Source organism: Choloepus didactylus, chromosome 9 (assembly GCF_015220235.1).
Source record: "Choloepus didactylus isolate mChoDid1 chromosome 9, mChoDid1.pri, whole genome shotgun sequence".
In the NCBI taxonomy this organism is placed as follows: domain Eukaryota; kingdom Metazoa; phylum Chordata; class Mammalia; order Pilosa; family Megalonychidae; genus Choloepus; species Choloepus didactylus.
This window is the reverse complement of record NC_051315.1, coordinates 62,320,796-62,344,258: the sequence shown is the minus strand read 5'-3', so window position 1 is coordinate 62,344,258 and position 23,463 is coordinate 62,320,796. Positions and strand designations below refer to the sequence as shown.

The following is a 23,463-nucleotide window of genomic DNA, read 5'->3' as shown; positions in this document are numbered from 1 at the left end:
GAGCCACTGATTGTATACTTTGGATGGATTATATGGCATGTGAGTATATCTCAATAAAACTGCATTAAAAATATATTAGTAAAAAAATGAATTTATTAGTAAAAAAATGAATAATAAATTTAAAGAAACATGGATGGTAATTTTATATGTTTGTGAGCAGAAAGATATTTTTTTATATAGTCCATGTGAAATATATTGGTTTGCAATATTTACTAGATAGTGTTGAAGACGTAATATTTACATACTATATTTTGCTATAATAAGTTGGGAGACTGAAGGAACATACCCATGGGAGTTGGTCAAGCTGACCTTAAATCCAAGCTCTGTGACCTTGGGCAAATAACTTTTTCTCTGAGCCTGAATTTCTCCAACTCCTAAAGGGGTTGTAATAAGGATCAAATCAAATATGCAAAATATACTACAGATATTCAACAGTACATTCCTTCCCTCCTTCTTTGCAAATATGTTGATTTATTCAGATAAAAATGTCTGAGTCTTAGGCTTTTAGTCTGAACAATAAAAATTCATCAGGGGGAGGCGGGGCAAGATGGCAGACTGGTGAGCTGTATGTTTTAGTTACTCCTCCAGGAAAGTAGGTAAAAAGCCAGGAACTGCGTGGACTGGACACCACAGAGCAATCTGTCTTTGGGCATACTTCATACAACACTCATGAAAACGTGGAACTGCTGAGATCAGCGAAATCTGTAAGTTTTTGCGGCCAGGGGACCCGCGCCCCTCCCTGCCAGGCTCAGTCCCGGGGGAGGAGGGGCTGTCAGCTCCAGGAAGGAGAAGGGAGAATTGCAGTGGCTGCTCTCATCGGAAACTCATTCTACTGATTCAAACTCCAACCATAGATAGACTGAGGCCAGACACCAGAGACTCTGAGAGCAGCCAGCCCAGCAGAGAGGAGACGGGCATAGAAGGAAAACAACACGAGAAGCTCCAAAGTAAAAGCAGAGGATTTTTGGAGTTCTGGTGAACACAGAAAGGGGAAGGGCGGAGATCAGGCCTTGAGGCGCATATGCAAATCCCGAAGCAAGGCTGATCTCTCTGCCCAGGGCACCTTTCCTTAATGGCCCTGGTTGCTTTGTCTATTAGCATTTCAATAACCCATTAGATCTCTGAGGAGGGCCGTTTTTTTTTTTTTTTTTTTTTTTTTTTTTTTTTTTTTTTTTAAATCCTTTTTGCTTTTTCTAAAACAATTACTCTAAGAAGCTCAATACAGAAAGCTTCAAAGAATTGAAATTTGGGCACGTCAAGTCAAGAGCAGAAATAAGAGAGCTCTGAGACAAAAGGCAATAATCCAGTGGCTGAGAAAATTCACTAAACAACACAACTTCCCAAGAAAAGGGGGGTGTCCGCTCACAGCCACCATCCTGGTGGACAGGAAACACTCCTGCCCATCGCCAGCCCCATAGCCCAGAGCTGCCCCAGACAACCCAGTGTGACGGAAGTGCTTCAAATAACAGGCACACACCACAAAACTGGGCGTGGACATTAGCCTTCCCTGCAACCTCAGCTGAATGTCCCAGAGCTGGGAAGGGGGAGCAGTGTGAATTAACAGAGCCCCATTCAGCCATCATTTGAGCAGACTGGGAGCCTCCCAACACAGCCCAGCAGCCCAGAACTGCCCTGGGGGGACGGCACTCACCTGTGACATAGCACACTCATCCCTCAACAGAGGACCCGGGGTGCACAGCCTGGAAGAGGGGCCCACTTGCAAGTCTCAGGAGCCATACGCCAATACCAAAGACTTGTGGGTCAGTGGCAGAGACAAACTGTGGCAGGACTGAACTGAAGGATTAGACTATTGCAGTAGCTTTAAAACTCTAGGATCATCAGGGAGATTTGATTGTTAGGGCCACCCCCCCTCCCCGACTGCCCAGAAACACGCCCCACATACAGGGCAGGCAACACCAACTACACACGCAAGCTTGGGACACCAATTGGGCCCCACAAGACTCACTCCCCCACTCACCAAAAAGGCTAAGCAGGGGAGATCTGGCTTGTGGAGAACAGGTGGCTCGTGGACGCCACCTGCTGGTTAGTTAGAGAAAGTGTACTCCACGAAGCTGTAGATCTGATAAATTAGAGATAAGGACTTCAACTGGTCTACAAACCCTAAAAGAACCCTATCAAGGACAGCAAATGCCACGAGGCCAAAAACAACAGAAAATTATAAAGCATATGAAAAAACCAGACGATATGGATAACCCAAGCCCAAGCACCCAAATCAAAAGACCAGAAGAGACACACCTAGAGCAGCTACTCAAAGAACTAAAGATGAACAATGAGACCCTAGTACGGGATATGAAGGAAATCAAGAAGACCCTAGAAGAGCATAAAGAAGACATTGCAAGACTAAATAAAAAAATGGATGATCTTATGGAAATTAAAGAAACTGTTGACCAAATTAAAAAGATTCTGGACACTCATAGTACAAGACTAGAGGAAGTTGAACAACGAATCAGTGACCTGGAAGATGACAGAATGGAAAATGAAAGCATAAAAGAAAGAATGGGGAAAAAAATTGAAAAACTCGAAATGGACCTCAGGGATATGATAGATAATATGAAGCGTCTGAATATAAGACTCATTGGTGTCCCAGAAGGGGAAGAAAAGGGTAAAGGTCTAGGAAGAGTATTCAAAGAAATTGTTGGGGAAAACTTCCCAAATCTTCTAAACAACATAAATACACAAATCATAAATGCTCAGCGAACTCCAAATAGAATAAATCCAAAAAAACCCACTCCGAGACATATACTGATCACACTGTCAAACATAGAAGAGAAGGAGCAAGTTCTGAAAGCAGCAAGAGAAAAGCAATTCACCACATACAAAGGAAACAGCATAAGACTAAGTAGTGACTACTCAGCAGCCACCATGGAGGCGAGAAGGCAATGGCACGATATATTTAAAATTCTGAGAGAGAGGAATTTCCAGCCAAGAATACTTTATCCAGCAAAGCTCTCCTTCAAATTTGAGGGAGAGCTTAAATTTTTCACAGACAAAGAAATGCTGAGAGAATTTGCTAACAAGAGACCTGCCCTACTGGAGATACTAAAGGGAGCCCTACAGACAGAGAAACAAAGACAGGACAGAGAGACTTGGAGAAAGGTTCAGTACTAAAGAGATTCGGTATGGGTACAATAAAGGATATTAATAGAGAGAGGGAAAAATATGGCAAACATAATCCAAAGGATAAGATGGCCGATTCAAGAAATGCCTTCACGGTTTTAACGTTGAATGTAAATGGATTAAACTCCCCAATTAAAAGATATAGATTCGCAGAATGGATCAAAAAAAATGAACCATCAATATGTTGCATACAAGAGACTCATCTTAGACACAGGGACACAAAGAAATTGAAAGTGAAAGGATGGAAAAAAATATTTCATGCAAGCTACAGCCAAAAGAAAGCAGGTGTAGCAATATTAATCTCAGATAAAATAGACTTCAAATGCAGGGATGTTTTGAGAGACAAAGAAGGCCACTACATACTAATAAAAGGGGCAATTCAGCAAGAAGAAATAACAATCGTAAATGTCTATGCACCCAATCAAGGTGCCACAAAATACATGAGAGAAACATTGGCAAAACTAAAGGAAGCAATTGATGTTTCCACAATAATTGTGGGAGACTTCAACACATCACTCTCTCCTATAGATAGATCAACCAGACAGAAGACCAATAAGGAAATTGAAAACCTAAACAATCTGATAAATGAATTAGATTTAACAGACATCTACAGGACATTACATCCCAAATCACCAGGATACACATACTTTTCTAGTGCTCACGGAACTTTCTCCAGAATAGATCATATGCTGGGACATAAAACAAGCCTCAATAAATTTAAAAAGATTGAAATCATTCAAAGCACATTCTCTGACCACAATGGAATACAATTAGAAGTCAATAACCATCAGAGACTTAGAAAATTCACAAATACCTGGAGATTAAACAACACACTCCTAAACAATCAGTGGGTTAAAGAAGAAATAGCAAGAGAAATTGCTAAATATATAGAGACGAATGAAAATGAGAACACAACATACCAAAACCTATGGGATGCAGCAAAAGCAGTGCTAAGGGGGAAATTTATAGCACTAAACGCATATATTAAAAAGGAAGAAAGAGCCAAAATCAAAGAACTAATGGATCAACTGAAGAAGCTAGAAAATGAACAGCAAACCAATCCTAAACCAAGTAGAAGAAAAGAAATAACAAGGATTAAAGCAGAAATAAATGACATAGAGAACAAAAAAACAATAGAAAGGATAAATATCACCAAAAGTTGGTTCATTGAGAAGATCAACAAGATTGACAAGCCCCTAGCTAGACTGACAAAATCAAAAAGAGAGAAGACCCATATAAACAAAATAATGAATGAAAAAGGTGACATAACTGCAGATCCTGAAGAAATTAAAAAAATTATAAGAGGATATTATGAACAACTGTATGGCAACAAACTGGATAATGTAGAAGAAATGGACAATTTCCTGGAAACATATGAACAACCTAGACTGACCAGAGAAGAAATAGAAGACCTCAACCAACCCATCACAAGCAAAGAGATCCAATCAGTCATCAAAAATCTTCCCACAAATAAATGCCCAGGGCCAGATGGCTTCACAGGGGAATTCTACCAAACTTTCCAGAAAGAACTGACACCAATCTTACTCAAACTCTTTCAAAACATTGAAGAAAATGGAACACTACCTAACTCATTTTATGAAGCTAACATCAATCTAATACCAAAACCAGGCAAAGATGCTACAAAAAAGGAAAACTACCGGCCAATCTCCCTAATGAATATAGATGCAAAAATCCTCAACAAAATACTTGCAAATCGAATCCAAAGACACATTAAAAAAATCATACACCATGACCAAGTGGGGTTCATTCCAGGCATGCAAGGATGGTTCAACATCAGAAAAACAATCAATGTATTACAACACATTAAAAACTCGAAAGGGAAAAATCAATTGATCATCTCAATAGATGCTGAAAAAGCATTTGACAAAATCCAACATCCCTTTTTGATAAAAACACTTCAAAAGGTAGGAATTGAAGGAAACTTCCTCAACATGATAAAGAGCATATATGAAAAACCCACAGCCAGCATAGTACTCAATGGTGAGAGACTGAAAGCCTTCCCTCTAAGATCAGGAACAAGACAAGGATGCCCGCTGTCACCACTGTTATTCAACATTGTGCTGGAAGTGCTAGCCAGGGCAATCCGGCAAGACAAAGAAATAAAAGGCATCCAAATTGGAAAAGAAGAAGTAAAACTGTCATTGTTTGCAGATGATATGATCTTATATCTAGAAAACCCTGAGAAATCAACGATACACCTACTAGAGCTAATAAACAAATTTAGCAAAGTAGTGGGATACAAGATTAATGCACATAAGTCAGTAATGTTTCTATATGCTAGAAATGAACAAACTGAAGAGACACTCAAGAAAAAGATACCATTTTCAATAGCAACTAAAAAAATCAAGTACCTAGGAATAAACTTAACCAAAGATGTAAAAGACCTATACAAAGAAAACTACATAACTCTACTAAAAGAAATAGAAGGGGACCTTAAAAGATGGAAAAATATTCCATGTTCATGGATAGGAAGGCTAAATGTCATTAAGATGTCAATTCTACCCAAACTCATCTACAGATTCAATGCAATCCCAATCAAAATTCCAACAACCTACTTTGCAGACTTGGAAAAGCTAGTTATCAAATTTATTTGGAAAGGGAAGATGCCTCGAATTGCTAAAGACACTCTAAAAAAGAAAAACGAAGTGGGAGGACTTACACTCCCTGACTTTGAAGCTTATTATAAAGCCACAGTTGCCAAGACAGCATGGTACTGGCACAAAGATAGACATATAGATCAATGGAATCGAATTGAGAATTCAGAGATAGACCCTCAGATCTATGGCCGACTGATCTTTGATAAGGCCTCCAAAGTCACCGAACTGAGCCATAATGGTCTTTTCAACAAATGGGGCTGGGAGAGTTGGATATCCATATCCAAAAGAATGAAAGAGGACCCCTACCTCACCCCCTACACAAAAATTAACTCAAAATGGACCAAAGATCTCAATATAAAAGAAAGTACCATAAAACTCCTAGAAGATAATGTAGGAAAACATCTTCAAGACCTTGTATTAGGAGGCCACTTCCTAGACTTTACACCCAAAGCACAAGCAACAAAAGAGAAAATAGATAAATGGGAACTCCTCAAGCTTAGAAGTTTCTGCACCTCAAAGGAATTTCTCAAAAAGGTAAAGAGGCAGCCAACTCAATGGGAAAAAATTTTTGGAAACCATGTATCTGACAAAAGACTGATATCTTGCATATACAAAGAAATCCTACAACTCAATGACAATAGTACAGACAGCCCAATTATAAAATGGGCAAAAGATATGAAAAGACAGTTCTCTGAAGAGGAAATACAAATGGCCAAGAAACACATGAAAAAATGTTCAGCTTCACTAGCTATTAGAGAGATGCAAATTAAGACCACAATGAGATACCATCTAACACCGGTTAGAATGGCTGCCATTAAACAAACAGGAAACTACAAATGCTGGAGGGGATGTGGAGAAATTGGAACTCTTATTCATTGTTGGTGGGACTGTATAATGGTTCAGCCACTCTGAAAGTCAGTCTGGCAGTTCCTTAGAAAACTAGATATAGAGCTACCATTCGATCCAGCGATTGCACTCCTCGGTATATACCCGGAAGATCGGAAAGCAGTGACACGAACAGATATCTGCACGCCAATGTTCATAGCAGCATTATTCACAATTGCCAAGAGATGGAAACAACCCAAATGTCCTTCAACAGATGAGTGGATAAATAAAATGTGGTATATACACACGATGGAATACTACGCGGCAGTAAGAAGGAACGATCTGGTGAAACATATGACAACATGGATGAACCTTGAAGACATAATGCTGAGCGAAATAAGCCAGGCACAAAAAGAGAAATATTATATGCTACCACTAATGTGAACTTTGAAAAATGTAAAACAAATGGTTTATAATGTAGAATGTAGGGGAACTAGCAGTAGAGAGCAATTAAGGAAGGGGGAACAATAATCCAGGAAGAACAGATAAGCTATTTAACGTTCTGGGGATGCCCAGAAATGACTATGGTCTGTTAATTTCTGATGGTTGTAGTAGGAACAAGTTCACTGAAATGTTGCTATATTATGTAACTTTCTTGGGGTAAAGTAGGAACATGTTGGAAGTTAAGCAATTATCTTAGGTTAGTTGTCTTTTTCTTACTCCCTTGCTATGGTCTCTTTGAAATGCTCTTTTATTGTATGTTTGTTTTCTTTTTAACTTTTTTTTTCATACAGGTGATTTGAAAAAAGAAGGGAAAGTTAAAAAAAAAAAAAAAAAAAGAAAAAAGACAAACAAGGGGAAAAAAAAAAAAAAAAAAAAAAAAAAGATGTAGTGCCCCCTTGAGGAGCCTGTGGAGAATGCAGGGGTATTCGCCTACCCCACCTCCATGGTTGCTAACATGACCACAGACATAGGGGACTGGTGGTTTGATGGGTTGAGCCCTCTACCATAAGTTTTACCCTTGGGAAGACGGTTGCTGCAAAGGAGAGGCTAGGCCTCCCTGTATTTGTGCCTAAGAGTCTCCTCCTGAATGCCTCTTTGTTGCTCAGATGTGGCCCTCTCTCTCTGGCTAAGCCAACTTGAAAGGTGAAATCACTGCCCTCCCCCCTACGTGGGATCAGACACCCAGGGAAGTGAATCTCCCTGGCAACGTGGAATATGACTCCCAGGGAGGAATGTAGACCTGGCACCGTGGGACGGAGAACATCTTCTTGACCAAAAGGGGGATGTGAAAGGAAATGAAATAAGCTTCAGTGGCAGAGAGATTCCAAAAGGAGCCGAGAGGTCACTCTGGTGGGCACTCTTATGCACACTTTAGACAACCCTTTTTAGGTTCTAAAGAATGGGGGTAGCTGGTGGTGGATACCTGAAACTATCAAACTACAACCCAGAACCCATGAATCTCGAAGACAGTTGTATAAAAATGTAGCTTATGAGGGGTGACAATGGGATTGGGAAAGCCATAAGGACCAAACACCACTTTGTCTAGTTTATGGATGGATGTGTAGAAAAGTAGGGGAGGGAAACAGACAGACAAAGGTACCCAGTGTTCTTTTTTACTTCAATTGCTCTTTTTCACTCTAATTATTATTCTTGTTATTTTTGTGTGTGTGCTAATGAAGGTGTCAGGGATTGATTTAGGTGATGAATGTACAACTATGTAATGGTACTGTAAACAATCGAAAGTACAATTTGTTTTGTATGACTGCGTGGTATGTGAATATATCTCAATAAAATGATGATTTAAAAAAAAAAAAAAAAATTCATCAGTTGTGGCGAATGTCCTGATAAAGGGAACCACCCCCATTTACTTGGCAAACAAAGGGAAATTACTTGGGATGCATTCTTTTTCAACATATTATTATCTGATGACAATTCTTTAGCTACAGAATTAGTGTTTTTATCATTGTAAGATTTAAAATTAATCTTTATTTTAAAAACCAGATTCTGCAATTTTCTACCTTTTCTTAGAGTCACTTTTCCTAACTAATTCTTCTTTCTTACCACTCAAACATTGGTGGCATTTGATGAAAAAGACTGATGTACGAAGTTGCAGCAAAACCTAGGACTGAACACAGATATGCTGAAAGGGGCTCAAGTTGAACAGAAGGCCTGAGGAATGTGGAGCAAACACTCTTGTGACATTTGCAGGAATGAGGCTGAATGGATGCCTCTGGGCTGTAATCAAATAGTCTTAAATTTGAAATCTGGGTTTCCATTAAAGATGGAAATATTTGAGAATCTTCCATATGAAAGTCAAATACCAAAGTTCTCATCACCTACGGACCTACGTATCCTTTGAACGGGCTGGCATTCCTATTTCCATTGTTCTCACCCATGCCTTCTGTTTCAAAGCTATTACAGTTGAACACTGTGTACAGAGAGAGGTTTTTAGAATAGGGGAATATTCTTCTGAGAAATACTCTAAGCAGGACCAGGCTCAACGCAGTGCCAGAAATGGATACATTATGCTCCACAAGATGTGTGATTAGTCAATAGAGAGAAAAAAAGTCACACACACTGCTGTCTTCCACAAAAAAAGGAGAACATGCTATTGTAGAATGATGATACCATGTGAAAAGGTTAATCATAGTCTGGCAATTACAGTGTTGGAAGCAAACATACTTTTGCTGAGGCTGTGAGTTTCCTTGATTAGAAGCTCTGTTCCCTGCTGGGACCTTCTCCAGCACCAGGACATCTTGGTCATGTTCTTTAAGTCTGACTGTATTCGCCTCAACGTCCTGCAAATACAAATTACACCACATACAGATGCTGCCATTTATTCAGACAATGAAAAAAATTTCAAATGCTTCAGAAACTCATTTGGCGCTTTTGATGCTAATTGTTGCATCTACAAATTAAGTCATTTTCAAAGTCAAGGGCTGGAATGGTCAGAGATGAGACAAGATGAGGTTCGAGGCATGTGTTTTTAAAATTCTGCTTTTACCCCTGATTCAGAAAAATAACAAAGTAGAGCACGGTTGTGCTCAAAGAAACCTTTAGGAGAAGGTGGTATGGTGGGAAAATAGGAAATCAAGTACATATATTTACTTTTTTTTAGCAAAACTATGTAGAAAATAATATTTAGCTTCAGCAAAGGGCTTTCATTCTGATTTTCTTCTTAGTACATTTAGTTCCCTTAGGAGTGTTACTTTTTCTCTCTAATGAAAAGACTATTTAAGAACTCAATCAGTTTCATTTTCAAATGTGCTAAAACATTTTTCCATTATTTTGAATGCTTTTATAAATTACAACAATGACAGTGGTCCTAATCTGATTCTTTCAAAGAATTTCTTGGCTGGGTATGAACTCTATGTGGGCAAATTTCAAAAAGTTAGTAAAAGTTAACTCTAGATTTCAATGTCATTTAAAATAATTAGTTAAAAAATTTTAATGTGCTTTCCTTCATCATTTGGTCCCCGTTTTAAAAGATATTAGATAAGAATGATAAGAACCAAGTCAAATGCCATACAGTACTCCTTTTCTATTTTATTCAATGGTATAAAATTCAATTTAACTTCCTTTGCATTAAGAGAAAGCATTTCTCAGACAAACTGTCGTAAGAAATTTTGTCACCAAAGGTTACATAGGGATAGGTGTTCATATATAAGGAAAAGAGAATTATCTTTAATGATGTAAGTCATCATTGAATCATGCCAACCACACCAGAAGGCACAGTATCTGCATTTAGGACTTGGGGTGGTGGTGGTGGGGAACAGGGAAAGACACTAAGGATGGGAGATGGCAAGAAGTGAGCCTACTCTGTGAACAAGCAGGGAAGGGAAGAGAGCAAGAGAGAACCTAGGAGAATGGCTTCTGGGTAACTCAAGCAAGGATGGGAAGGACCGTCGGCCACTGGAAAGCAAGGGGTGATGGCACATTGCTGTCACCTGCAGCCGTCCTCAATAAGGCCTGCACCTGTCAAACTGAATCAGCTCTCCATCTCTCCCCAGGGACTAAGGACCATTTTGTGTGAACATCACCCAGTCTCACAAATCTTTTAAGAAGCATAGATGAGGCTCTTCTTCACAGTCAGCTTTAAGTGCAATTTCATGGTTCCCTCTACCACTCCAACTATTGTTCACCTATTTGCTGATGTCTGCAATTCCTTTAGTATGAAACCACTCAAAATAATACAGTTAAAAGGTAAATGCTCGGTCGAAGTAAACATGTTTGAAATAAATTAATTCCCACTGAAATGCAATCGTTCCATAAATCATAGAGAGTATATGATCATATGAGAAAGGTTTAGATTTGGGAAGAGAAAGGAGACTAGGAGAAGACTTTCCATAAAAAATGAAAAGATATGGCAGTGGGGTGCTGCCAATGATTTAGAGATGAGGACGGAGAAGGACACAAAACTTCTCAGACTGAGATTTGCTAGGGTAAGCCCTATGTATCTTCACTTCTACATGGACCAGAACAGGTGTGCACAGAGGTATTTGGTCTAGCAGAGCATCCCACATTTGCAGCTTCCCTGAAACTTCACCTCTTGACCCCAGAATGTACATCGGAGCACTGAACATGTCAGTTTTGTAACAAAGGCCCTTTGTTTCATTAGTCACAGTACTGCTCTATTAACACCATGCTCAAATCGTCACTTACTTGGCAGAAGGAAAACTGGGGTTCCCTTAGCCACTCTTGGCCTTGGACTCACCCTCAAGATCCGGTTGAAATCCTCCTTGTCTACTCTTAAGAAATGGCAATTGTCTTCTCGCAAGACGATAGAGGCAGCTCGTGGGGCATCATTCACTAGAGCCAACTTGCCAAAGTCATCTCCCTCGTGGAGGGTGCAGACCACACCCTGTAGGTTAACAGAACATTCAGCTGAGGATGATCCCTGAAATGGAGGAAACACCCAACCACCTCTCACCTCAAGACCCTTCCCCCTAAAATACTGCATAGATAAACAGGCTGTACCTAGCTGGATGTCCTCCCATAATACCAAAAGGGAGGGATGGTTTATATAACTAAATTTTAATGCTTCATTTTTTTTTTCAAAGTGTTTCACTCTTGGTTAATTCCACTGATAAAACTATATTGTGTAATATGATCTATGGTCTAACTTATATGTATATACTCTATTCTATAAGGAGATAAGTCCCAGAAAGTACAATACTGCTCAGAGTATAATACTTCAGATAATTTATGATTAGAGATGCAATAATGTCTTTTCTACATAGGGTAATAATGTTGCAAGTTTCACTGTAGCACTGCACTGTTCGTACCTAGAGCCACACTAGTAAATGGAGCATTATAAAGTTTCAAAATATATATATATACCTTGCCATAAATGACTACATTCACTGATCCTTTTAGGATAATGTACCAGGAGGTACCTTCTTCTCCCTGGTTAAACACTGGATACAAAAAGATGAAAAGACTTATGACAAGAATAGAAGCACATCAATAGAAATTACAGCTTACCAAATCATCATTTTTAAGCCCTGAGAATTATACATTTATTCCAGAAAAAAAATCGCTGGCAAATACTAACTTATTCAGGTGGAATATTCTTTCATCTTCTGTAGAAGATGAAAGAAACAGAAACACTGTATTACTTGGTATGCCCTAAAAGACAGGTTTTTACTAGATATTAATTTACCAGCAATCACTTCTTAAAGTCATATACTTTCCCCACAATTCATCAAAACTCATTATGCTATAGAAAATAGTTTTTAAACTATCTGACCAATAATGTGAATTTTGAAAACGTAAATAAGCACTAGCTATTGTTTATAGATACATACCTACATAGTAAAAAAAAAAGGGGGGGGGTTGTTGAATGATAACTACTAAAATTCAGGGTAGGATAGGATTCAAGAGGGTATACGAGGGCCTTCAATTATATATGCATAATTTAATTCTTTAAAAATATGGCATGGTAGTATTTGATAAAGCTAGATTAAAAGGGTATTTGTACTATTCTTTATTTTCCATTTGAAATCTTTAAATATTTCATAGTAAAATGAATGAAAAGAATAAAAGAGGTTAGAAGTCACCAGTGGCCCCTCCCCAATTTTTTTAATATTAAAGTGAAACTTTACAATTTCAAGAAATAATACTCTCACTAAACTAAATATCAATTTAGATATATTATTTTTGATGGCTGAAAACCAAACATCTTGAAATATAATTTTAAAAACACTTTTTGCTTCTACAATTAAGGTTCCTTGTTTATTTGACTAAATCAACTGAGCCTGAAGAAAGAACAGGGTTTTCTAAAGTATGTCTCTTGACAAGTTAAGCAGTGTTCCATTAAAAAAGTTTTCTATGCTCCACTAGGTTTAGGAAGTGTCAGTTTAAATGCAATGAACATTTTTCCTTTACTGTAGAACTTCTGAGAACCTTTTGTGTGCTAATGTGTCTGAGGATTCTCCAACAGAGATAAGAGAAGGTTGTATCTTCTGACCATATTAGACCACTAAATCTGTTTTTCAAGGATTTTATAGTATTGGTGGGGAAGGCCAGCACTAAGCTATAGCTTGAGTCCTGGAGAGATACTATATATTAGCACTGTGTCAATATTTGGGTACCGATATTCCTTCCGGTTTGAAGGTTGTCGTGGAAGCTCGAGAAGACAAAGAAAGCAGGCTACTTTAAGTATTCCAACTGGCTATCTCATGAGATACCTTAGTTCTTCTAAAGTCACAAGCTGAACTGAGGTGACTGTGAAAAGGTACCATGATGCTGTGGGTCCTACCTAAAGAACAGCGACTTCATCCCACCCTTTTTAAACACTGCCTTGGACGTCAAAGCTCCTTGAGCCAGTAGGGTAGGGAGCAAGCAAAGACTTGGGCTGGCAACTGCAATGCACGCTGCTACTACAAAATGCCATATATCAGAATGATTGACACTTGCTGGAAATAATCACAGGTCCTGAAAAACAAGACATCCTGCCAAGTCAGACTCAGGCCAAGAAATGGGAGCATTTGCAGTCAGGCTTTTCATGGCATAGGTTTGTGAGGAACACTAGCCCCTCATGTTCCATTACAGCTTCAACTTACACACGGTTCCTCCCTTGGCATGGGACTCAAAAATGAGAACACCTGCTAACTCTCGCTTCACCTGGAAGAAAAAGAGAGACGATACTGAAAAGCCACAATGGGAGTGGGGGTGGGGGTGGGACTTGTTATTTTTCTAGAGCACAATGCTAATTGTATGCTTGATTACCACGCTACCGACTCACACTTTGCTTGCTGCTACTCCATCTAAAGCCACTTTAACTAGATTTGCTACTAGATTCTTAAAGCTCACACAAAAACAGTTTTGTAAGCTAATTCATACAAGACAACCTCTTTAGAGACAGTTTAGGACGTGGTTTCACCCATTTTAGCTACGTAATAAGGTGAGACCACCTACAAAATCATGACTGTGTTGCTCTTAGAGGCTCTTCCCAGCAGCACACATAAGGCACCACTGCAAGCATGCTGGAAAATTCAATGTCTTGAAATTGAATAGTTAAGCTTAAATATGTGAGGAGTTTTGTATTCCTAGATAGCTAAAAAAAAAAATTTGTGTAAAGCCAAGTTACAGTTCACAAAACGATGGCTCTATCTCCCTAAAAACTGACTCAACCGAGACTCTCCTACAGTGCCCGGGCACCTGGGGCTTGAGGTAGAGAGCAGAGACTCCCCACAATACCCACAGTTCCCCGCCCAGACTGGGAAGTGGGAACAGGGCCATGCCAAGCACCTGGCCTTCCCTTACTTCCCTCTATAGAATGAGCCACGCAGGGAACTCCAGGGTGAGGCTCCCAGGCACCAGACCTCCCCCACCAGAGAGTGAGCATGGCGGGCAGTGGTGGGGCAGGAAGGGGGCTGGACCAGACCTCCCCTGGATACTCCCTGTAGGTGGGCAGCTTCCAGACCCCCAGGAGTGTCAGGGGTGGGAGGAATGGGAAGGCAGTCCTGTCTAGGTGGAGGGGCAAAGAGTTTGGAGCCCTTCTGCTCCCGGCTTTGGGAAATGCCTTCCTGCTCTCGGCAGAGACCAAAACCTTACCCTCTACGGCAGGGAGTGGCAGGCATTGCCCATGTGATAGCACAAATCACCTTTCAAGAGCTGGGAATGAAAGACAAATTAGGCATGTAGATATGGTTTAGGGGCCTCATCAAATAATCTGTGAAAGTTGAATTTATTATTATTATTATTACTATTATTATTGAGTTTTAGGATACAGGAGACTTGTGGAGCCTAGAAATCATGTTTTATGGGAGAAGGCACTTATGCCCTTATTCAGAAGCCAAAACCTCCGTCCACTCCACCACCCTACTAAATACCTCATCAGGTCAAGTTCAGAGTCAGAGACAGTCAGTGGACCATGTGTTTAGTGGGCAGTGCTACTGTAGTGCCCTCACCCATCTGGGCAGATACTCCCTTGAACTCCCTTCTTCCTTTCTCAATGGGCAAGCGAGCCTGGGTAGAGCTGAGCACTTGGGCAGGCAGGTCACCTTGATTTCTTCCCTTTCTCTCCCTGGTTCTGTATGTCTTGAGAGGAATTCAGAGCCCCTCTTAGGGCCTGGCTGTTTTTTGTTCTTTGTCTGAGTGTGAAGGTTCCAAGATTTATATGTGGAAGAATGAAGCACCTTTTCCAATCCTATTCATACCAGAGCTGCCTTGGGATTTAGGGCAAAAGGGCAACTACTAATAATGTGATAATACTTGATTCACTTTCTGTCATTGTTCTTGTGTAAAACAACTTCCTCAGCATCTCATGAGAGGGAGTAGGGTAATTTATGAGGTAGAATTCATGCATTCCTGGCTGAGTCCTTTCTCCCCATCATAATGCAATAATACTCTACTCCAGACCTAATAGTTTCATTTAACTCAAAGTTCTTCTGACCATGCTCAATCGAGAAATTACTTACTGTGGTAGAAAGATGGGATAAGGCTTTAATGTGAAGAAGCTCTTCATAGATAATCTCTAGGTCGTCCACAGTCCTCTGGCCAGGTCTACAAAGAAACAAAGTAACAAAGAAATAATGAAAAAAAATACACATCAAGGCCTGAAATATGGGAATGCATTCAGCAGTTAGCAATGTGTTCAATGATTTCCTTTCCAAAAAAAAGATGTTGGGAGAGGGAGAGATTTATGCCACTGTAATCCCTAAATGTGTTCCTTGATGGACGAGCATGAAAGAAATCCCCTTCCTTTCTGCTCTCAGAGGGAAGAAAATCTCTGCTCACTGTTGCTTGGTTGTAGGCGATTGCTTTAAAAATTTACTTTTCATCACCACCTTAATCAATAACAACAAAACTCAACTAGAAAGAATTGTGTTAATCAACTTGATGACTGATCCAAATTTCTTGAGATCCTGTGTGATTTCTCAACCAAACAGAACAATAATGCTGTTAGTACTATTGTTTTATGTTATTGTTTACATTATTGTTTACTATGGTTTACTGAAGGACTTTAATAAAGAATGTATATAGACTCAACATTTTCTTATCTGCCTGTGGAGAAAAGGGCATTAAATGAGAAGAAATCACATAGAAGTGTGTCTGGGATTAATAAGAGAGGGAAAGGAGGGTGGTACATGTCCATATTCCCCAACTCTGTCCCATCTACCACCACTGTTTCACGAGATGTTAATCAGTATGCCATGTAAAATTTGTCATTCTAAAATGTATTATAAAATTTGTGCACAATAATCTTCCTTCAAGGAATGGTGTCTGTGGGAGAAGCTATGGACATTTTTGGTATGGGAGGACTGAATAGATTCTTAACCATTCTTGTTTATAATTATTCTGGTAAATATTAATAGTGTTTAATTATATATTAATGGTAATAGATATAATTAGTCAGTAATTTGGATTCTCTATTGTTCTCTGCAAAATAAGGTTCCCTGACTAACATGTTTTTGAAATGTAAAACTGGCAAATGGGTTATTAATTTTGACAGTGCTAGGAAGTGAATCAAGAGACAATCTACACATTGATGAACAGGCAGCATCTACTTTCAGCTAACTGCTGCAGTCACAAGTGTTACCTATTATATAATCATCAGTCTATTTTAAGCATTTTGTCCTAAAATTTCAACAATTTATGGTATTATTCAATGTTACTGCATATTAAACATTTAAACTTTAATGAGCTCCTGATGGTGTTCCATTAATATGTTATAATTCAAAAAGTGTTTCGTGGTCAAGTAAGTATTAGCATACTAAACAGAGCACTGGATTTGGAGTCTGAAGGCCAAGTTCTAATCTCAAGGTAGCCACTCACCAGCCATGTAACATCAGAGCCTTGAGTCTCATGTATAAACTGGGGACAATACCTTCCTGAAAGAGACGTTGTAAGAGCTAAAGGAAGCAGTGAATGTGAAGGTACCTTTATATTTATTTGTGGAAGCCACGTTTATTAAAATAACTAATATAGTGATATCCAAAACTCAAATTCTTGCATGAGGGTTAAGCAAGCTTACAAATAAAAATTGATATTTAGTTCAGCAAATTGGATCTGAAACTTAGTCAATTATTAGCTAGGTCCTCTGAGCAATCAAAACTGAACTTTAAATATTCCAAAATAGTTAATTGGATTAAATAGTTTTTCAATTGTATTACAATGTGGGAAGATGACAAATGTAGTAGGGGCTAATTAGAAGAAGAGAGACTCTTGCGTCCCTTGTACAATACCTTCACAAGGGTAGCTTTAACATGAACAAAAGAACATGGTATCCCTGTCTTACAGAGTCAATGGAGGATATATTTCCCAATCCTGAAGTTACAAAGAGAGGCATTAAATCCATGACCTATGGAGATGACAACCAGGTTCAACTCCTGCCAAAGATCACCACTGAAGGACACATCCACACACCAATCTAGTGCTTAGAGGTGGAACACAGAAGCTATGGAACCCACAAAAGCACAGAAGAAAAAGCTGTGGGCACGGTCTCCGAAGGAGCTAGGCCTTCTTAGCAAGGGGCCTATTCCACCACTTGACTTAGACATGGGGATTTTGAAACTAGGACCCTTGGGGATTTAAAAGTCAATTGAGTCACCTTAGTTCATCTATAGAGAAAGTCTTAAGGTAGGTGTAATAGGATTATGGCTCTTCAGCCAAGGAGCTGCCCTGCTGTTCCTGCTACTTGACACCAGCTGCAAATAGCATGGAACCCTAATAGAAGCTTGGCTAAAAAGAAAATAGTCACCAAGTCTCATTCTTACTTACTTCCACAGGGTGGGCTATTATGGGGGGAGGAGGAAAAACCAGCTGGGAAAAGAAAGGGGTAGACTTTAATTCTAAAATCTTGACAGACTCAAACTTTGGAATTTTGAGAGCAGATCTCTATGAATTTAGGAGTATATATATACCAATATAAAATCTATACTGACAAGCTCATAAATTAAAAACAGTGCTGCCTTGAGAATCTACAAATCTCAGTTATATTAAGAATATAGATTCCTTCCAAAATTTAAAACCTATGGTGAACACTGTCAGATCTTCAAGGCAGTATTCTAAGACTTGACATAGGAGTTCAAGGCCACCCTTTTTTTTCCCCCGTTTTTTAATTGTGGAATATAACATATATACATAAAAGTGATAACTTTCAAAGTGTGATTTAACAAGTAGTTAGAGAGCAAATTTCAAAGAATGTTACGGGTTATGGTTCCACAATTTCAGTTACTTCCTTACTGTGAAACATAACATATATACAAAAAGGTGATAACTTTCAAGTACAATTTAACAAGTAGCTATAGAGCAAATTTTAAAGAATGTTAGGAGTTATAGTTCCACATTTTACTTATTTCCTTACTGTGAAATATATATGCAGAAAGGTGATAACTTTCAAAGTACAATTTAACAAGTAGCTATAGAGCAAATTTCAAAGAATGTTATGGGTTATAGTTCCACAATTTCACTTATGTCCTTATTGTGAAATATAACATATATACAGAAAGTTGATAACTTTCAAGTACAATTTAACAAGTAGCTATAATAGAGCAAACTTCAATGAACATTATAGGTTACAGTTCCACCATTTCAGTTCTTTCTTTCCAGCTATTTTATTTTATTTTTTATTCATTTTATTGAGATATATTCACATATCACATAGTCATACAAAACAAAGTGTACATTCAATTATTTACAGTACCATTTTTATAGTTACACATTCATCATCAAAATTAATCGACATTTTCACCACCACACACACAAGAACAAAAAGAATAAAAATTAAAGTGAAAAAGAACAACTAAAGCAAAAAAGAACACTGGGTGCCCTTTTTTTTTTTTTCTTCCCCATTTTTCTACTCATCCATCCATAAACTAGACAAAGGGGAGTGTGGTCCATATGGCTTTCCCAATCACTTTGTCACCCCTCATAAGCTACATTTTTATACAATCGTCTTCAAGATTCATGGGTTCTGGGTTGTAGTTTGATAGTTTCAGGTATTTACTGCTAGCTACTCCAATTCACTAGAACCTAAAAAGGGTTGTCTATATTGTGCGTAAGAGTGCCCACCAGAGTGACCTCTTGGCTCCTTTTGCCTTCCAGCTGTTTTAATGCTCTAGCAACTAAGAAAAAAATTATATAAAGATTCAGTATTCATAACCCTTTGCCAAATTCCATCTTGTCTATTGCTACTCCTTCCTCTAGTTTAATCACTTTCTGATCTTCAGGGATGTCTAGGCAGTGACCACCCTAACTTGTTCATGTTGAAAAGGGGTGTCAACATTATGGGAAAGGGGGGTACATCTGGTGGATGTTCTTGAAGAGGCTGTTGCCTCTGGATTTTGGAACTTATCTGGCATAGGAGTTCTCTGCAGAATTTAAGTTTGTGAAAAACAAACTTAGTAAGTGAAACTTTTACAAAGTCTCAGATAGGGACTGGGGTATTCTTCATGGTTTTTGGGCCTATTGTTGGTTTGGGCTTGTTATACTGTGGTCATCTGGCATATCTGGCTGAAGCCTGCATAGGAGTAACCTCCAGAATGGCTTCTTGATTCCATTTGAAATTTCTTAGCCACTGAAACCTTATTTTGTTGTCAAGGCTACCCTTTGAGCCAGTACAGTTAGTCTTGGTGGTAGAGATAAAGATAGGAAATTCAAGCTATCTTTGAAACATACTCTACTAAATCACCACCCCATGCCATGGAGCACACTCTGAAGGACTCTCCCTCTCCTCATGCTGCTTGCACTCCTGGCTCTTTCCCTGCTTTTCTAAAAATTTCTTTTCAAATGTCTTTTTCAGTCTGTTGCTCTTTTGTCCCTCTCTTAATTGTGCTGTGCCCCAAGGCTCTGTCTTTAACTCTCTCTGGGAAAAGTCCCCAACTTTTCATCTCATCATGATGAGATCCAGTCTTTATCTCCAAACAGACCACTGTCTTGAGCTCCAGTGGCTTCTTGGACATTGTCCTAGATAATGCACAAGTACTATAAACTCAACCTATCCAGAAATGGTCCCTCATCATCACTTAGAGCTCATTAAAACTTGATTTACTGTTCTAGAATCATCTGCCTCCCCTTTCTTTACACCTTCCCTCATGGCCACGTTCTGTGCATCAGTCATACCAGGCATAGTTCTATTCCTCGAATACACTATGCTTTTTCATGCCTCCAAGCCTTTTCACACACTCTTCTTTTGGCCTGGGATATTTTTCTCTACCTCAACCACAACCCAGATATCATCTCTGCTAGGAAGAACTGGCTCTACAACATTTATTCTTCCATGGCACATAATGCCACTGCTGGGGTAATTACAGCATAACATGATGAACGCTATTTGCTTAAATATCCAAAATACTAGACTGATCTTCTCAAGAGAAGTAGTATTCAGTAGTACAAAGAGCATTGGATTGGAAGCAGAAACTGGATTTGAGATTTAACTCATGAACTTTCTAGCTATACTACTGGTTCAATGCCTTGTTTCTGCATCTATAAAATGGGAATAAAAAACAGGTTTGTAGATATCCAATGAGATAATACACATGAAGCATGGCATACCCTGGGACATAAGGCACAAATGCAAGGTGGCATTATCATCAGAACAGGTGTTCAATAAAGTTCACTGGATGACTGGTCATACAAATTCTCACAATTCATGCTGAATTCAGGGTCTGCTAAGGGAGATCTCAGCAGTACAAAGGACCAGTTCTTGCTTTGTGGTCTAAGGGAGGTGGGAGCATATACTTTTCTTCCTGCTGAGTGCTAAATATTCATGGAACAGCTTGCTCTTTATACAAGGCATATTTATGTCATGGCAAATACAATGAATCTAAAAGTTAATTATTAATAGGGAGAAGAGACAGATATTTTAAAATCCAAAACAGCATTGAAAAACCAACCAGCAAGCACCACCATCACTGCCAACAAAATAGTTCTGTCTGCAAAACAGAAAGGTTTAGGAATTCTTAGATGACAGAAAGCAGACAGGAATAGAGTGTCTGAGAAACTAGACTACAAGCAACCATGCTCAACACTCACAGAAGAAAACCACCACAGGAGAAAAACAGCGTTACTGAGAAGATGAGCTCTGTATCAGCAAGTACAAAGGGTGTACTTGATGTTGTACTTGATGTTGGTGACATCAGAGTGGTTCATCAAAAGGCTACTCCATGATACATCCAAAGTAATTTGGGCAGAGAATAAAAAATATATTTACAGCAAACCGACCCCCCCCCCCCCAAGAAGCTGGGGGAAGGTGCAGAAGTGTTGGACTTCCTCACCTGGACTGGTGTTGATGTTGTCACAAACATTGGGACTGGCAGTTTGATGTGCCAAGCCCTCTATCGTGGGACTTGCCCTTGTGGGGCTTGTTACTACAAAGGAGAGGCTAAACTTGCAAATAATTGTGCCTAAGAGTCTCCCCCTGAGTACCTCTTTGTTGCTCAGATGTGGCCTTCTCTCTAACTGAGCCACCTCGGCAGGTGCTCTCACTGCCCTCCTCCCTACGTGGGACCCGACTCCCAGGGTTGTAAATCTCCCTGGCAATGCAGAATATGACTCCTGGGGATGAATGTGGACCCGGCATTGTGGGACTGAGAGTATCTTCTTGACCAAAAGGGGGATGCAAAATGAGACGAAATAGATTGCAAATGGAGTTGAGAGGTCACTCTGGTGGACATTCTTATGCACTATATAGATAACACCTCTTAGGTTCTAATGTATTGGAATAGCTAAAAGTAAATACCTGAAACTACCAAACTCCAACCCAGCAGTCTGGACTCCTGAAGACGATTATATAATAATGTAGATTACAAAGGGTAACAGTGTGATTGTGAAGGCCTTGTGGATCTCACTCCCTTTGTCTAGTTTGTGGATGGATGGGTAGAAAAGTGGGGACAAAAACTAAATGACAAATAGGGTGGGATGGGGGGGATGGTTTGCGTGTTGTTTTTTTACTTTTATTTTTTATTCTTATTCTGATTCTTTCTGATGTAAGGAAAATGTTCAGAAATAGATTGTGGTGATGAATGTATAACTATATGATCATACTGTGAACAGTAGATTGTATACCATGGAAGATTGTATGGTATGTGAATATATTTCAATAAAACTGAATTTAAAAAAAAAAAAAAGGCTACTCCACTCAGGTGAGCAGGGCCAGTTGGGCCTTCCTTTGCCACACTCTTCACACTGAGCAGTAGACAGTGGCAGAGTTTAGAGTCTGACTAACACTCAGATCTGCTCTCTAAGACAAATGCCCAGGGAGGGCTCTCAGGGTGAGCACTGGAGCCTGGGAGAGGAACAGAACAGAACAGAGCATGTGAAAACCCTAGGCCCTCCCTGGAGACTTGGAGGAGGAAAAGGAGAAGCAGCTCTCCCAGGCAGGAAATACACAAAAGGGCTCCATTCCTGAGGAAATCCTCTTTATTTTGACAACCAGTGAGAGAAAGGGGTGTGGCTTCAGTCTGCCTGATCCCCACGTACCTTTCATAAAGAGAAACTATGCCCCATTGCAGAATCAGCCCCTACGGCCTTCAGGGGAGGCTCTGTTGGGGGTGTGGAGCACCACACCTGCATAAAAACCCACATGGTGGTCTATACTGCACCCCGGCTCTCCATTCATCAATAACCAACACAGAAAAATAGACTTCCACGTGGACTCACTAAATGCCACGGAGAAACCCATGGCAACCATTTGAAAGAGTACAACAAAGCCTAAAAACAGTTTAGTCTTGGAGTATTAAACAACATTTCAAATGAAAGGAAAAAGAAAAAAAGAAAAAAAACCCACAACAACCCCGTGGTCTACAATGGTCAGTGTAAGCACAGGGCAGACACTGTTGTATGGCAATCCCCATGGGTAGCAATGAACTTCTTGGTCCCGCTGACAGCACATGTTTTAATGAAGTGAAAGAAGTCAGGACTTCAAGTTGTGAAGAGCCGTACTTTCAAACATGAGCATATTTACAGTTTGCAAAGCAACAGAAGCATTCAGGAGAGGACTACCACAAGCCTGGACACTGTCCCTAAGACTGGCTGTGCCTTTAGGATTGAAAGTGGAGCTAAGTCCCAGGGACGAGATCACATGGGGCAAAAGTCAGCCTGGCCAACCTGTGTCCACCAAAGCAATCCAAATGTGAGCCCCTCTCCTGCCCCAGGAGGCTCTTCGCATTTGTGACAGCGTAACATCAGCAGAGCCAACAGGCCCGGCCTCTCCCGAGGCCACCAGCTCAGAGCTGCTATGCCATCTAGTGTCTCAAAAAGGCTAACTGCTCTAGTCTCCCAGCACCAGACAAAGGTTTTCCCCTTCATCTACCCCTACAACCCCTGAAGGCATTCGATAACATCTAACACTGTGTTCCCCACCATAACTGAACAAAGTCACATTTTAAAAGCAGGTTTCTCATGACAAAGAGTGGCAGAAGCATCCTTCAGG

At 39.7% G+C, this 23,463-nt stretch overlaps 1 protein-coding gene across 3 annotated transcripts in view; it reads right to left on the bottom strand.

Annotated features, from left to right (window-relative positions):
* Positions 1-23,463, bottom strand: part of RAPGEF4 (Rap guanine nucleotide exchange factor 4) — a 346,445-nt gene that overhangs the window by 54,471 nt on the left and 268,511 nt on the right. For all 3 annotated transcript variants that reach the window (XM_037849336.1, XM_037849337.1, XM_037849338.1), the window contains 5 exons: positions 15,509-15,593; positions 13,649-13,709; positions 11,925-12,001; positions 11,299-11,445; positions 9,267-9,382 (listed from right to left, as the gene is read on the bottom strand). In XM_037849336.1, coding sequence (XP_037705264.1) covers positions 9,267-9,382; positions 11,299-11,445; positions 11,925-12,001; positions 13,649-13,709; positions 15,509-15,593 — 486 coding nt within the window. The remainder of the gene's footprint in view (positions 1-9,266; positions 9,383-11,298; positions 11,446-11,924; positions 12,002-13,648; positions 13,710-15,508; positions 15,594-23,463) is intronic.